This window comes from Haliaeetus albicilla, chromosome 1 (assembly GCF_947461875.1).
Source record: "Haliaeetus albicilla chromosome 1, bHalAlb1.1, whole genome shotgun sequence".
Classification (NCBI taxonomy): Eukaryota; Metazoa; Chordata; class Aves; order Accipitriformes; family Accipitridae; genus Haliaeetus; species Haliaeetus albicilla.
Window position 1 is genome coordinate 8,896,393 of NC_091483.1, and position 16,487 is coordinate 8,912,879.

General features: G+C 44.9%; 1 protein-coding gene across 13 annotated transcripts in view; it reads left to right on the forward strand.

The window, feature by feature from the left end:
* Positions 1–16,487, forward strand: part of LOC104317828 (methylenetetrahydrofolate dehydrogenase (NADP+ dependent) 2 like) — a 73,912-nt gene that overhangs the window by 44,038 nt on the left and 13,387 nt on the right. For 5 of the 13 annotated variants that reach the window (XR_011323852.1, XR_011323839.1, XR_011323861.1 and 2 more), the window contains 3 exons: positions 4,075–4,195; positions 4,968–5,120; positions 5,432–5,569. Coding sequence is in view for 1 of the 13 variants with exons in the window: in XM_069778582.1 (XP_069634683.1) it covers positions 4,075–4,195; positions 4,968–5,120; positions 5,432–5,486 (329 nt within the window). In the remaining 12 variants the exon portion in view is untranslated. Of the gene's footprint in view, positions 1–4,074; positions 4,196–4,967; positions 5,121–5,431; positions 7,102–16,487 lie in introns of those variants that run through there. The other 8 variants (XR_011323856.1, XR_011323865.1, XR_011323897.1 and 5 more) reach the window with 6 other exon arrangements.

A 16,487-nucleotide genomic window follows, 5' to 3' on the forward strand; every position in this document is an offset into this window, starting at 1 on the left:
ACTGGCTGTATCTCTCTGAAGTTTTCTTGTAGCTCCTATTCCTGTGCAAGTTAAGTTTATAGTAAGGTTTATAACCAAGGTTCAGTAATACTGGATCCGAAGAAAATGAATTCCTGGTTAAGTATCACTGGAGGAACTGGCAGTTTCTTGTGGGATTGCAAGTCCTCTGGGGATGTTAATTTCTGCTCAATCCATTTGCCTCCTATTTACAAGATCAGGCTGGGCCTAGGAAACATTAGGTTTAGTGATCAGCCGGGGGCGAAAACGTAATGGAGAGGATGCCTGGCTGGGGGCTGACATGGTAGGGATAAAGAACTTCTGACACAGTTTGGGCTGAAGGGGAGCCTTTGTAGCAAAATGGGCAGCTAGGGGTAGGGAAGGGCTTGGTTGTTTTACTGGGGGAAAAATGAGATCCTTTCATTGCCATGAGCTGCTGCTTCTGTGCAGCCTGTAAGGGAGGCCCTGAACCTGGGGCTGACCCCTTCCCTCCCTCCCGTTTCCTGACTTTCCATGACGCACCATACTTGAAGGCTGAGCTGTCGTGGTCTTAGTGGCTGACTCTTTTTGTTGCCGGTCTGTCAGTTTTGGCATGCCCAGGCTTCCAACTACCTGTAGTTTTGATTTCATGTCAGATCTTGCCAAGTGTATCTGTTTGAATGACTCAGTTACAAGCAACTGTCAAGTGCTTACACAGCATGCTTTTCTTTCCTCACGTGACATGAAAGGGCACATGGATGTGTTTATTCAACAGCTTATTTAGTATCTAGGTGGATAATATGATATGAATTAGCATAATGCTCTGGGATGGGTTAGAAAATCGTTCTTTTTGTTTTCAAGACTCATCATTCTTTCAGAGGTAGTTTGTACTTTTGCAATGTCAAAATAATGAGCGCTTAGAATTTTAGTGTGTACATTTAAGATCTGATCTTGCAACCCACAATGGACAAAGCTCTTGCTCCTGACAACGAGGGAGGAATGTATTGCTCATTTGTCGCCTGCACAGCAAGGTGTTTATCTCAAGTGCTTTCTAGGCAGGCTTCTGCTCTAGGCTGACCTTTGTTTCTAATGACAGTGCTAACTTTCACGGCACTCAGGGGAAGAGGTTTCATGTACCTGCATGAAGCGAGGTTTCTTCCAGGCGTTGGTAGATGAAAGGCTGCCACCTCTCGGCACCAGTGGGGTAAATGAGGAGGGATGTTCTGGCTGTGTGAATCCATCGGGTGGAAGTTTGAGTAGAGGTGGCTGGTGATTTCATGAGTCTGGTGTGTAGATTTGTACCTTCTTCGTTTATTTTTTTTCCCTGTGTGGCAGAGATACGAGTGAAATACTAAACCTGTGCAGTAGACATCTTCTTGGGGCCCAGTAGAAGAGTAGTACTTTGGGCAGCAGGAAATGCACATTAAAGCATCATGTTGAGTGCTTACATTTAGTGGTTTCATAGTGCACTGTTCAGCAGCCCCCTTTGGGCTGAAATGGTGATTCAAAACAGTTGGTGCCTAAGTGTTTGAGGAGAGGCACAGGGGAAGTGTGAATGTGCCATTGCCTATTTTGTGAAAGTCTTCCCTGCAGAGCTTCCGTGGCTGGTCTGCAGGTACATTAGGCCTACGTGAAAATGGGCTTTTGCAGGTCTCCTGTGTCCTGGATCTCCTTGGCATGCTGAGCTCTTCAGCTGTGTTGCGTTTACCACGTGCTCTGTTTTCCATTGTGCTTTTCCCAGCAGCGAGCATTGTACGGTCCTCCTGTGCAGAAAATAGTATCATCCATCTCTTGTCATAAAATCTGTCTTTTCTTCCTGAAATCTGTCCTTTCTTCAGTTGTTCTTCTCTTCCTTCAATCTGTCGTTCCAAGGCCTGGTCCTGTGCTGACTGTCCAAGCTGAGAAGCCTGTCCGCGGAGCTTGTCGGCGGCGTTCCCGGAGCCAGCCAGAAAAGAGCCAGACCTTGATACTAGAGCTCGCGCGTAGCCAGCGCCAGCATCTTCCTTTGCAGAGCGTGTGGTTCAAGGCTATGGGGGTGTCTGCTCTACACAGGGGCTTCCTGTAGCAGCGATACCATTCTGGTTTCAGTATATGGGGACGACCTAGCTGTGGTAGTGTAGAGCTTGCTGTTAGGTGATGCTGCACACAAATCTGGTCTGTGAGCTGCTTCAGGTGCTCCCCTGCTGCATCGTAGTGTGCAATAAAGATAGGGCCTCAGTCTGGGCGTATCCTTCAGTGTGTATGTATTGTCATTTGATTGCTAGGTCAAAACTGTGGGTTTGGTTTATAGTTTCTAGCGCTGTGTTTCGAGCTTTAGGTCTGCCATCTCCACAGCGTGAAGAGAAACTTGTGATTTTTCCTTACCAGAATGGAAAAGATGCCCTTTTCTTAGCCCGAAGAAGTTCATTTTAAAGCAAGACATGTTTTTTCCACCTCTGTAGCTTTTCCTGAGAAAGTGTAGTAAACCAACATCTTCTTTTTCAAGCTGACTTGAATTGTTACTTGTTCTGTCTAAGTCTCTTGATAAGCTGGAAGTCCGATTACTTTGTCAGGTTTGAGAGGGCACTATTTTCAAAGTACTGTTGTTTGATCTGAGTAACAGTGATAGCATCATGACTCTTAGGTGTCCAAACCACACGATTCACAACTGAAGTTGTGAACTGCTCTAGAGTGCGGGCGTAGAGTAGAGCAGCTGTTTGCCATCACTTGTCATCTCTGTGATGAAGCTGCATAAAGGACGAAGGAAAAAATCACCTAGTTTGAGCGCACAGGGGGGATTCCTGCCATTAAATGCCTCAAACTGGAATTTGATCAGGAATTTAGGGGGTTGGTGGTGTTAATTCTGAAAAATGTGTTGTGGGATCTCGAGTTGCCCGCAGGACGGCTAGAGGCTTATGTCTATGCCAGTGGTTCCATCAGTGTAATATCTCCAGACCTTGATTCAGCACTTAGTCAGAAAGGAAGGTTTCTGCTTGCTGTACGACTGTCTTGCTGAGCAGACCTTGTCACCTTCCTGCATGATGTTATTTTTCTTGTGGTCATAACCGAAAGCTGGTGTTGACATACACTCAGTTAGGAAATCACCTTCAGCCATCACTAAACCAGTCCCTTGAAACAGTAAGACTGCTTGGACACCCCACCCCACCAGCGATTCCTGTAACTGGGTAGAGAGACCAGTTCAAACAGATACTTCCTTTGATGGTGAAGCTTTTGAGCTTTCTCTTCACTTGCCGCACCCCTGCTCCCATGTTACAGATTCATGACAGCCTCTACACTCCTACACAGCAGGGTGCCTTGCTCCTGAGCTCAGGCGCTCTTCTATCAGTATGTAACATTGATATAAGATCCCCAAGAACAGTTCTGACTTCTCCTTTATTCCCATTTGAGCCACCATGGTTGGGAGTAAGGTAGTAATTTTCTGTGTTTTCAAAGCCAAAACATGCTTACTGGCCTGGTTGCATATAATTTTGAGCAAGTTCAGGAACTTAACGGTAGTGGACCATGCTTTTGCACGGGAAGACCATCTGGGCAGTTTGGATGCTTATGAGCATAATCGGACACTGCTAACATTAGACCGTGGAGAATGGATAGAGGGAGCAATCCCACCATTCATCACTCACTCATAGCTGCAGAGCTGGCAGGCAGGCGTGTTAGAAATGCAGTCGTTTCTCTTGTGATGGGGAAAAGAAAAAAGGAATTAACTAATAATTTGCATTCAGACTGGGAAGCATACCGAGAATAATTCAATGCTCTCATGGTCCTAAACCCCTTATATTCCTGGGATGGTTTTTCTGATTGGATTGCAGGTTGGGTAGTGCTGATGTTACCCTGGATGAATCTCCCATAATCATTTTTATACATGCTTCTCAAGAGCAAGCAATTTATTTACCATTTGTTCTTTCTCTAAAGCTATGCTGGAATGTCTTAGAAGCTTGTTCTGCTTAGCGGTGTTTGAATTTGCTCACAAGACATATTGCAGTAAATCTGTGCGTTAAGTGTCTTCTGCAGGCAATGTCTGTTCAACCTGAGTTGTGAAAATATATTCAAATGATTATTTTTTTTTCCCTAAATATAACATGACTTTTTCCCCTTTCACAGTAGACTACACAGAGCAGCCAAAGCTCTTGAAGCTTATGCAGACCTGTCTTGAAGAACACCACAGCTATTGCATCAATGGGCTCTGTGCTTTCCACAGCGAATTGAGGAAACCCATATGCAAGTAAAGAATACTGCTTATAAGTACCCTTCTTAGAAAATAACAACAGTAGCATTGTTTCTTTGTCTGCTACATGTTAACTAATGTTATGTGACTAATTTTCAGCAGAGCGTAGCTTTCAGGTGCCAGTCAAGTATTTGCAGGCTTAAAGCTTGGCACAGGCTCGAGTGCTGTGGTGGCTCAGGACTGTTAACGAGGCAGTAGTGCTGTGCTAGTGTAATACTAAGGAAGGGAGAGGGAGAATACATAGCTCTGTAGGTCACTGCCATGGTGGCATCTCAAATCATAACTGGTGCTAGAGTAAGTAGTAGAGGAATAAGTAGATTTCACAGTGAGCACAATGAAGGAGGCAGGATCTTCGAAGATGGCAGCTGCAGCTCCCTTGTTCCACAACTGCTTACACAACAATTGGGACTACGGTGTCCTTAAAATTTTCTAGGATCCATACTGGGCAGCTTTGGCCTTTGGAGACATAGTGGCAGCTAAGGATCAGCAGAGCACAGTGCTCTTTGTCCACACCCTCCATGATGAGGGTATGTTTAGACTGCATTTGCTGCTGTGACTGCAGTACTTGAGCTAGCTTTAAACTAGATAGACTGGGGCAACTGGTAGTCTTGGTGGAATGAAGAGGTTCTGACTGAGCACCAGATTCAGACCATCCTCATTTAGACTTGTTCTAAACTGTTTAAAACTGATGAAAACTAACATATGTTTCTGAAATACAAAGCATAAGGAATTCTGAGTAATTTTTGCATGTTGTATATTTATTTTGTAGGTGCCTCGCAGGTTACAATGGTGAGAGGTGTGAACATTTAACACTAAATTCATACGCTCATAATTCTTATGAACGCTACATTGCTGTGGGAATTGGTGTAGGAATACTGACAAGTGGGATACTTGCTGTCATCTACTGCTACGTAAGAAAGAGGTATGGGAGATATGTAACCTTGCTACATTCATCTGAATTATAGTGGGCCGGAAGAAACAGTGTGCAGACTTTTGAGGGCCCTGGGAACATGTTGTTTTTGCCTGTTACTGATTTGCAGTGTGATCTTAAAGGAGCTCACATTCTATACTTCTGCTTTCCAATCTGCTGGTTGGGTCAAATGGTGCGATTATCTAAAACATGGGTTTCACTGGGGCTGCCTGAATGGGTTGGGTGATTAGATTTAGGCTCTGTTTAGACGGCTGTGGGGTTAGATTTGTCTGATTAAAATCACATGATGTTGTCCATTTTAGATGCAGGAAGTTGAAATCACCCTACAAAGTCTGCATGGGCGAGACAGCATTATGAAGATCTGGCACTGGGACACTTGCCAGTTTGCCTGTAAACGAGAGGAAGTTCTGCTAGGAAGGGCACCCCGCGCCATCCGGCAGGTACCCCAGCCTCGCTGATGAGATGAAATAAAGGGAATGACAGAGCGAGTACATAAAACAAACGCCTGCAGAACTGACGGGCTCCATTCACTTTTGAAGAAAGACTTCCTCTTTTTAGTAAAGGTTGCTAGACGAGCAGGTCCAAACAGCTAAGGATGCTTGTAGCCTTCTCAACGCTCTCCTGTGGTTGATATTTGCTGAGGGGAGGACTGGTTGGTTTTAGCTGTTTTCAGTCATTTCAAGTCCTAGTACAGTGTTCTGCTCTGGTCTTTTCTGTCAGTTTTTTGTTGTTTGTTTTGTTTTTTTCTTTTTTTCTTTTTTTCATCTTTTTTCTCCTCTGGAGGAAAAGCACAACCTGTCTCACAATGGAGTTGTATTCTGAACGTCATATGCTGACAAGAAACCGTTTGTGTTCCGATTTCAGTGTCTGCTGCCTATGTGTGTGGATAAACAGCCCTCTTCCAACACAGCAGTTATTTTCAGTGTGCTAAGCAAAGTATAGGCTTCTGTTGCCACAAAGGACAAAGTCTTAAAATGCTTTGGACTGAGGAAAATGGATGGTTCTCAAAAGCTTACTTAAACTTGGGAATAGAGAGTAAGCAATTCATGGAAAATTACATCATGACACCTCTGGGCATGGCAAGTTCTCACTATTTTCATAAGCAAAGGAATCAGACATCTTTCTCAAAATGGATTATTGTGTTCTTGACAAAGAACTCTACTTTTCCCTAACATCATATAGCAGCTCATGAAATTCACAGAACTTCATGCAGAACATTACCTTGCTGCACCGTGATTTCAGCGCAAGACTTGAGTTGCTAGAGAAGCTGGAATTTTGTTATGAAACTTCAGTATAGCTTTTCCCAGGAAACAAACTCTCTTTATTCCATTCTTACATTATGTGCACAATGTGACCACTCAAATAAGAAAGAAATGACCATAAGGATTTTGTTCACGCTGGACAGACAGATACATATTAGATGCTTGTTTTTCTTCATCTTGTCTATGAAGAATTACAAAGGTAAAAAGATTTTGTTCAAGGAAAAGTGGAGAAAACTGGTTCTGAAGACAGTGGCACTAACTGTGACTACTCACTGACAGCTGGAGTGTTTGCTAGTGCTGATGAGACTGGAGATGGCTCTAAGAGATTTTAATTTCAGCTGTTGCACATTGTCAATGCATCCGCTATGCTTAGTCATCTACAAGAAAAAGGCGATTAGGTACTTGGGGATTTTATGTGATGATATAGGCTCCTAACTCTAGGTGCCCTGCTGGAAAGCTCAATTTCTTTGTTAATGTGAGTTAATTTTCACAACAGGATGCATGTCATTTGTTGAAAAACCCTTGTGTATTTGTGAGACTACAATGATAATGCTGAAATGTGTATGAAAGACTGGGTTTTGAACGGGTAGATGTACATTTGGCACTCCAGTGGTCTGAAGTTCAATGGGCTTCTCCCACAGGGGGATCTTGGTCAGTAGCTGAGTCATCTTGGCTCTCCATTTGATACCAATAAATAAAACAACACATCACACACTGTTTGGTTGGAGTCCCCATGCAACAGACTGGAGCAAGTGACACGTGCATACATGGAAAGGATTGTTGGTGAGGAGCTGGATGGAGACAGACAGTCCTTTCCTTTGTGCATTGACATGAGTGTTTTCTAAGAGGCACTGAACTGATTTTCCAACTCTCAGCCTTTTTGTTTTCTTCATCTCAAGTTAAATCTTCAGATCTTTGTATTGTTTGCTCCTTTCCGTTCTTCTGACTTTTTCTTAGTATTCACTGAGAGACAATTTCTGCTCTTCACAAGTTTCACGTCAGCTTTCAGTAGTTGCCCTAATGTTTGCTGTAGTGAGAGTGCAATTAGATATGAATTACAATCTGGGCATTGTCACGCACACACATACACACACACCACCCTTCACCCTTCGCACAGACATATTAGAAACACGTGTGTCATCAGGAAAACACAGGTGAGAGATCTTTCTCATCGATCTTGGAGACAATTTTAGAGCTGGACAGGCCAGAGGATGAAAAGCCTCAAAGCTTTTGTCATGTGAGTGAATCTCCTTTTCTGCAGCGAGTTGTGTCTTCCTGCATGCACATTGCAAGTGTTGCATTAATTTCTAGAGGACCGGCCCTTCTGCATCACAGAGGTTGGGTCTTGGAGCAGGCACATGCAATAACACAACTTGCTCAGGGTGTACGTGCAGTTGTTAAAGGAGTTCTAAGGGCGGGAGTTTGACCAACTGGACTTTCACTTGTGCAGAGAAAGCTGTCAGGGAGAGATGGATTTTGTTTGAGTTTAACCGTTTGCATGTCCTCTTACTTTTTTGTCACCCTTTACATACCAGTGACCAAGCAGGTGCCTTGCATGATATCCAAGTGCTTCTTTGACAGTACTGATGGCAGTGAGACACTCTGTACCTATACAAACACATAATGACTTCTTTTTTTTAATGTTTGGTTAAACATAACTGGGAAGGAAGGTTTATTTCTAGACCACAATTTAGCAGGAGACTAAATAGTGAAATATTTTTTCTAGTTTGCTTTCTGGTCCAAGGCAGCCAGTGGAAGTTTGCTGAGATATTTCTGCTAGTGGAAAAAAAGCTTGAGCATGAAACACCAGATGAGTCTGTGCCATGCAAAATGAGACTTTGTCTGAGGGCAGAATGAGAATAAAGCGGAAAGATGAAGATGGGAAGAAGGAAGGAAAAGCAGGTCTTTGCTTTATTTTCGTTTTCTTTTTCCAAGTGGTATTGAGGCTTCCAGAAATGGGTTCCTTGCCACCTGGGTGCTGTATGCCCTGCATGCTGAAGCACAACCTTGGAGCAGGCTACCAGCTTCTCAGACATCCAAGGCTGGTGGCACCAACACAGATGGCAACTTTCTCCATCAGTCTGCAGTGTTTACAGGCTGTAGCCCATGTGAGAGAAGAGTGTTGTCATTGCAGTTTTAAGGGATTTCATCAGGCCCAAGCTGTGTTTGAGGCATCACTGCATGAATGAATCACTCTGCTGTTTGATGCAGTGACCTGGCTGAGGAAGTCTGCATTGCCTCAGATTGCTTCGTGGATTCAGCCGTGCTGAGCCCTGCCTTGATAAGTGACAGATGCTACTGGGCTAGTATGGTGTGTTGCTGCTTACGGTGCTGAATTTCCTGCAGAACAGGCCTGTCAGAGGATCAGGATCATCTTTCCTGGCTCATTTATCAGGCTCAGACTCCTTCTGTAATGGCATAATTAACAGAATCGTAAGCTTCTGCTTCCTATTAGCTGCACGTGCCAAAACATGTCATTTCAAGAGGAGACCCTGTGTTTGTGTGGCTTTTAGGCAGTCCTGCGTCAGCTTTGTTGGGGCACCAGCTCAGCAGGGCCAAGAGAGAGACCTTAAAGACTGGTACCTGCCTTTCCAAAGGACAGAGCATTTGCCCTGTGTGTGATCCTGGCTGGTGGAACCACATTGGCTTTTCCTGCAGCGCATCTCTCAAGCGTAGTTGCCCTTAAGCGACCCAGCCCTCTACCTGCTTCACTGACATCTGCAGTCACCACACAGGTGTACTTTGTTGCTAATGCTTGGCTGTGACTTGAATACCTCCCCTGAATTTGACACCCATTTTCTATTGAAGTGTGTGGGTGGCCTGCAGTTTTCCTGATCCCAGCGAGGTCTATTTAAAATGGTGAGATGCAAGCCTGTGGAAAAGATGACTGTCCTTTCAAAACACTGCTTTTAATCTTGGAAGGAAGTGTAACGAAGTGTATTGATGGCTAATGTTTGGAGTATGCAGTGTCCCTGTCCGTCCTGCCTGCCTGTTAGGGTGCACTGTTGATTAACAGCGGTGCCCGTGACTGCACACGGCTGATTCGGCAACCTGAGCTGCAAGGGCACAGGGGCAGCCAGGCCACTGGCCCGTGTAGTCCGATAGCCAGCCAGCAACTGCAGACAGTGCCAGAGCATCCTGAAGAAGGCTTTAGACGTCTGGTGGCAGGCAGGTAGGTAGGAGACAGTTTTACCTCAGAGAAGGTTTTCTCTTACTCTTAGTAACCAAGAGCATGTTTTGCATAATAACCCAGCAGGGTTTCTGGTCCTTCCCACTTACTCTGGCAACCCAGCTTCTTCTAGTGCATATTAAAAGTAAAAAACTGATTTGTGCTCATGTGGCTAGAACAAGACTAACTAGCATATAGTCTGAGTGTAAGTACTGGGTTGTGTCCTAAGAACTAGCTGTGAAACTGGTTACTTGCTAGTGATTCTGGACTTTATGCAAAAAAACCCCAAACAAACAAACAAACCAACCCCAGCCCCCCCCCCCCCAAAAAAACCCAAACCCGCCAAAATCACGTGGCTCTCTGCAAAATGTTATAGCTTTGTCATTCTTTACCCCCATTATATGTTTTATTTAATTTCTGGTCCATGAAATACACTAGTTGGAAAAGTATCTTGCGAAGAGAAGGCTAACTTGGCAAAATAATTGATTTAATAATTAAGTTCAGAATAGCTCCCATGACCCCTGAAGCTTGTGGTCCCTAATGGATTTGTCTTTAGAGCATCCCTGTGAAGCAAGGCAGTGCTTTGGGGATGATGTGCTGTGGAGAGCTAAGACGGGGAGACATTAAAAGTCACATGAAGGCGAGGCATCAAACTTTTCAAACCTGCTCATAGTGCTGTAGCTGATGGATCGTTCTTCTGCCTCTTTGAATTCTTTTGAGAAATGGTTCTCTAATAGATCGATAACACAGTAGCAGTACTGAGAGAGGGGAAAAAGGGGTCAGTCTTGGTGAAATGGAAGTTTGATGACAAACAGCAAGAGTTTCTTTCTGAATATTCATTTCAACTCTATATCTTGTATGACATGAGTGCAATTTTTTTCTTTTTGGTTTCAACTTCTGGAGCTATTCAGAGAAGTATCATGATGCAATATAAGTGTTTGAAATAAGACAATTTGCACAATGCAGATAAATAATTTAAAGGCTGTGTTCAGTCGACTCTGGCCCATCATAGGTAGGGTCTTCAATAGCCCTGCTCATTTCAGTAGCTCCTGGCATGGAACCGAACAGCTTCATGGCAGTGGGGTAGCTGGATCCAGCCTCTAGAAAAAGCAGCATGAAAAATGAGGAGTGGGAAAAAATCTCCTGGTTATTGCTTGCATTTCAAGGTATCACTTCAGTGGCCCAAAGGTACCAGTGAACAACTTGACCTGCCGACTGAGAGACTGAAAGTGCTGTCTGCACAGCTCAGCGCTCTACAGTCTCTCTGCATTGCAGAGCATTGATGGCATCTGCAGTGATGTGTGGCTGCTCATACATGTCATGTCGTTAGCCTTGCTCTGAAGAGGGAGATGCCTGTAGAGGTCCCTATTGTACTATAAATCCAGGAAATCATTTGGGACTCCTTTACGACCCAGTTAACAAACAAACAAAAAAAAAGTGCAGGTACTCATTAAAAGCTCAGTGTAAGTAGTTATTAATCATTATGACAGCAATAAAATCTTGTACTATGAGTAGACTTTGGGCTGCTCCTACTCTCGCTGAATTGAATGGGAGCAAGAGCAGGCTCTGTAAGAAGCAGCTCTTAGCAAGCTGAAGGAGGTGTCACAGCACAGCTGACACGGCTGATTTGCGCAGAAGAGGGAAATGTTTATTGTGGTATTGCTGGGAGCACTTTTATGCCAGGCCCCTTTTGCTAGTTGCTGCGCAGATGGTAATAGCACGCTCTCAAGTGGCTGCTGGGGTTAGAAGCTGGGGCACAGACTGGTTTTGGTTGAGTGCGGAGTTTGGCTCAGTATGTAACCTCATTGCCTGTGTGGGCCGGTGGACCCCTAAATGAGAGGTTGGATAACTGCAGGGGGAAGAGGTGAAGGCTTCTTTTCTAGGAGGCCAGATGAAATGATACAAGAGGAAACAGACACAGAAAAGGGCAAGTTGCTTTATCCAAGTTGCATGAAGCCAGACATTGGCATAAACCCTGGGCCTTTGGCCTCCCCATCCAGGATCCAGGTGACTACTTTTCTCCTGTTTGCAGGCCAGGATTCTGCCTTTGTATTGAAGGGAAACAGCAGAGGCCTAACGTCTGGCAAGAGAGCCAAGCTGCCGTTTGCTGGATGTGGTGAACATCTTAGTGGAAGGATAGGAATGGGTAGCACCAAAGTCTATGTACATCTTTTTGTCCATCTTGTTGGGGCTTCAAATTGATAAATGTTCACATAGAAAAGGAAGTAAAAATGTAAGCAGTAGGTGACACACAAAAATAACCATAACAGTCAGAAGATTTGTGTCATGGAGTTTTCCATGTAGGTGATTTTTAAGGATTAGTTATGGTCCACGTCCTGCTATTAAGTCCATGTAGAAGCGACAGTTCACATCCCAACATAGAGGCTGTCGTATAGCTGGTCCAAACCAATTGTTAGATTGCACGAGTCAAATGAAAATTCTAATTTTATTTTTTAAAGATATAAGCATAAAAGCAGTCTGAGACAAAATGTCACAGACAAATTAGGGTGAAAACTGTTTTAAATGCTCGCTATCTGGAGCAGTTCAAGATGAACTGAACTTGGGAGTTGAGGCATGTCTTGCATAGCCATTTTGGGGGAGTTTTCCATCTGATGGTTTGAGGGGGTCTTGCCCTATTGTGAGAATAAGGCCACTTGCGAAATTGAGCTGTAACTCTGGGCTCAGTTTTCCAACTCATAAAAAGGTCAGAGGTGTCCAAATACGAGGTTTTGGTTCCATGTCTAACACTGAGTCACTTAAACACTAATTTTTAATGAAAACTTCATGTTTAATTTATCTGCTGAATGTTGGTAAACAAGTCCTTGTAAAGATTCCCTAGTGACGTTTCTCTTTAACAGTATTTTGTCCTTTAATAAGCAAAAATACAGTTCGCTGTACTTTGAATACCTGATATTCAAATGCCAAGCTGTGTTTCCTGTTTGTGACTGACCAAAATGCAGCACTGCAGCATTGCCGTTGGCTGATTAGAGACGAGCTGATGGAGAGCCAGCCTGAGGTGGCCAGCGTGGGAAAGCTTCCTGGGCAGCGTCTGTCTGTGAGCCCGGAGCTGAGTGCCCATATCTGTTGTCTCAGACCTGAATTGCTCCTGGAAGCCCAGTCTTTGGAGTAGCTATTGCTGTTTGCAAATTGATCTGCCATCACCTTCAGCTTCCCAAGGCAAGAAGCCATGATATGATCCAGGGACGGGAGTGTTAGAGCTTTGTCCCTATCACTCCATGAAATATGTTATGCTCTTTGCTTTTTTTGGGTTGTTGTTTGGGTTTTTTTGTTTGGGGAGGGAGGGGGAGGGTGAGAGACCCTCAAGAACTCTTCCTCTGCCCTCCATGTTCAAGACTGGTTTGCAAAGATGTCCCTCCATAGCTCCATCTGACAAATAGCACAACCAGGGTTGAGACATGAGAGGACAGGGCCACGCTTTGCAAGAGCATCTGACTAACTTGGGCAAAGCTAATTTGGTTGACATCATTTCTATACGTAAGACTAAGTCTGTTTGTGTCCCATTGTTATGGCAAATCCCATGATGAACTGGATTTTATTGACTTCTGCCGGCCGTTTGACAGAGCCCGGCAGCAGATTTGTATGTGAGTACTGTTCCAGGAAGCTGTCTTAATAGATACTAATTCAGAATTTAAAGGTTGCGGGGCAACAGATGGGCCTCACAGGTAGCTGTGACAGCTTTACGTAACAGGGAGGACCCAGGCGCTTTGGTGCATCCCTGCTTCGTGAGCCGGGCGGCCCAGCAGCCACCCACTGGGTGGGTGAAGCAACCTGAGATGAGTCAGTGGCAGGCAGAGGCGGCGAGGGGGGATCCTGAGTTATAGGCCATGCTATGTAGCCAGAACATGCAGTATTTGGCTAATAGTTTTGTGCCTTTTCCTCTCTTTTCAAGGCTACAGCATCACGTGTTGACGTGTGTTTATTGGAGGGATGCTGTTCAGGAAGAGAAACGCAAGGAGGGCCCCCAAGTGGCCTTCCCTGTGTTTGTGATTTTTGGAAACTCGTAGCATCTAAAGTGTTGGTTTGCTGGGTACTAGGCTTTGTAGCTCTGACATGACCCGTGGTGGACTTAGGCAGCTTAATCTGCCTTCTGTCTCTAGCAGTGCAAGCACTGAAGCTTGGCATGCTGGGATTTATCATCATTGGAGATGTGGGCAGGGAGAGGAGGGAGAGGGAGCTACTGGCAAGGGCGGGAAGGCAGATGCTGCAGCTGGACTGCTGAACAGGACATTGTGTCTGCCCTGTCCAGATGAACAGGACTTAGGTACGTGTTGGTCCCAATCTTGGCTGCTTTCAACAAATGCAGCCTTACTGATGTTAGCAGTGTCGGTGTTGATCTGTGAACGCTGAGGATTTCCCTTGCGGTGGATAACGCAGGTCTAGAAGAATAGCCAGCCTGTCTTTATACTCTTATTTTTCTTATCCAGCAAGGGAAATAATTGAATGCACAGTTCCCATTTGTTTAGGCTATGGGGCCTAATCTTTCTGTTCGACTTGAGAGCAGACCTGGGTCCACACATAGGAGCAAATCCTTTGATACCTGAGGATTGTAACAAATCGGTAGCTGTGAAAACCTTCAAGTAGGAGTTTCTGCTAATTTCTCTTGCTGCCTTATTCTCAGGGTGGTGGTGAGGTGCAGAACTGTGAATTTCAAGATAGGTGTGGACAAGAAGACAAAGGCAGGTCGAGCCTGGCGAAAGGCACTGTGCTTAATGAACTTGTAAAATCAGTCACTTCCAAGGTGATCCTGTAAAACAAGTCAAAAGAAACAGGATGGAGTATTTCAAAGCAAAACAAAATTCAAGACCCAGAACTACCTTTGGGGACAGCTGACTAGTTCCACTAATGGCAGAGTGAGATCTGTGGAAAGTCACAGGAGATGCATATCTCGCTGCAGCAGCCTCTGTTTCAGCTGTGTTCTGGTTTCCCGCTTACGCTTTTACGGCTGAACAGCTCATCGTAGCCCCTATACAAGCATGAACATGTGGAGCTGGGCAGCTTGCATAGCCTAAAACAACAGCTCTTAACTTTCCCTGCTGGATGTGTGGACCCCTGTTAAGTGAGCGCAGGTGCCAGCAGTTGAGCTGGTAGTTGTGTTGCAAACCCCTTTTCAGTAGTTCATGGGCTGGTGGTGTAAAGGATCTGATTGAACAAAGGCACATCTGATTTTGCTCTGGTTGCCAAGCAGGCAGAAAGTTAGCCCTGTTAAAGCAGTGCCTGTGGCTCACTGTGTGCTCTTATAATCATGTATCACTTGCATGAGCTCCCGTGTGTGTCCAACAGCTAGAGGTTAAAGCATGGTGTTTTCTCATTTTCCACCTAAAAGTAATTTTACAGCTCTAACTGCCCGTGGATGACTTCTGCGGCATCTGCTGCCACTTTCAGAGCAGTGCCAGGTTTCAGGCTGTCCAGGTTTACTGGCGTGAACCGGCACATTGAAATGCAGGCGGAACTTGTGAGGAGCTGAAAGACAGGAAATTCTCTTGCCCTTTCCCCTTGCCTTGTTAATACTACTTCTCTTGACTTTTTTGGTGGCACGTTCACAACTTCTCATGTGCAAATACATTTGAAAGTTCTCCTCCCTCAGGCACTTCTCAGCCATCTCCTGAATTCCTTCCTCCATCGCTAACTACTTTTTCCATCAAGATTAAAGCAGCAAAAAAATGTTCTCTATGGGCTAGGTGCTCCCCTGTGCGTGAAAAATGTGTGCAGGAGCCAAGAAACACCAGGAGTTTCTTCCTGATTGTTCCCAAGAAGAATGGGGAGTGACGCAGGCAAAGGGCATGATCTTACACCAACAGACACACGCTCTGAGGCCTGCACAGAAATGGTCATGACCTCAGCGAAACAATAAGGAGTTTGGGGGCAGCCACACTGAGTTGTGTGGCCCCACACATTCCTCCCTGACTGTTTCCTTCTGGTCCAGCATGGTTCCTTTCAGGTTCATCCTTCCTGGCCTACCCAAAGCCAGTGTCCCCTCTTCCCACCAAGAGCAAGTGACTTGATGCAGAAGGAAAACACCTAGATTAACTCTGTGTGGAGACTGTTCCGTTGAACGGGGCACAGGGGAGAGCCACAAAGGAGCATTTTAACCCCAGTCCTGAGCTCTGCCAGGGCCTGAGCTGCACCCCACTGAGAACAAACTGCGAGAGGTCTCACGAGTTGGGAGGAAAGATGGAGCCTGTTGTCCTTGCTTTCTTCTCCTGTTACTCAGGGCATGTTTGCCTGGTTTAACCTCCTCAGTTCATTTAGGCAAAGGGAAGATACCCCTGTGTGGAGTACTGCTATAAACTTGTCCAGTGCCCTCTTGTAATTCAGGTGCCCTATTCAAACTGCAGCATGGAAGGTCTTCAAAGGGGTGTTTAAGATGATTCCAAGTAGGGTTAGCTTGATTGCTTTTTAAACCGTTAAGTATTTGTGAAATGTAGCAATTGAATGCTTCTACTAAAGGTTTTTCAAGAGAATTAATCATAAAGTAGGGATTTAAGATTTTCCCAGTTAGCTCTGACCGAACTCCAAGCCCTGCTGCAGGCTATGGTAAAACATCTGTTCACTTCAATGGATGCAGGCTTAGGCTACTTGGACCGTCTGAGTCCTTGAGTATTTAGGCGTTTACGTATTTTAAGTGCCATGGGATTCTTAGAAGTTCCCCTTCATTTGTGTTGTTTTCTTTAGTAAGAATTACCACGATATGTAAGAAGAGCAAGGTAAAAGATGCAAGCCAATATGCTATTCAGTAACAGCAACTCATAAATGTAAGCGTGCTTTGAATATTACTCTAGAAGGTTAAAAAACCCTGGGTGGAGTAGGAAATGCAGGGTCACTTGACTATATATGGGCACAGTTAGGATAGAGCCTGTTGAAATCCTGGGCATTTTTCCATCAACTTCATTGGGCTTTGGAGCAGGC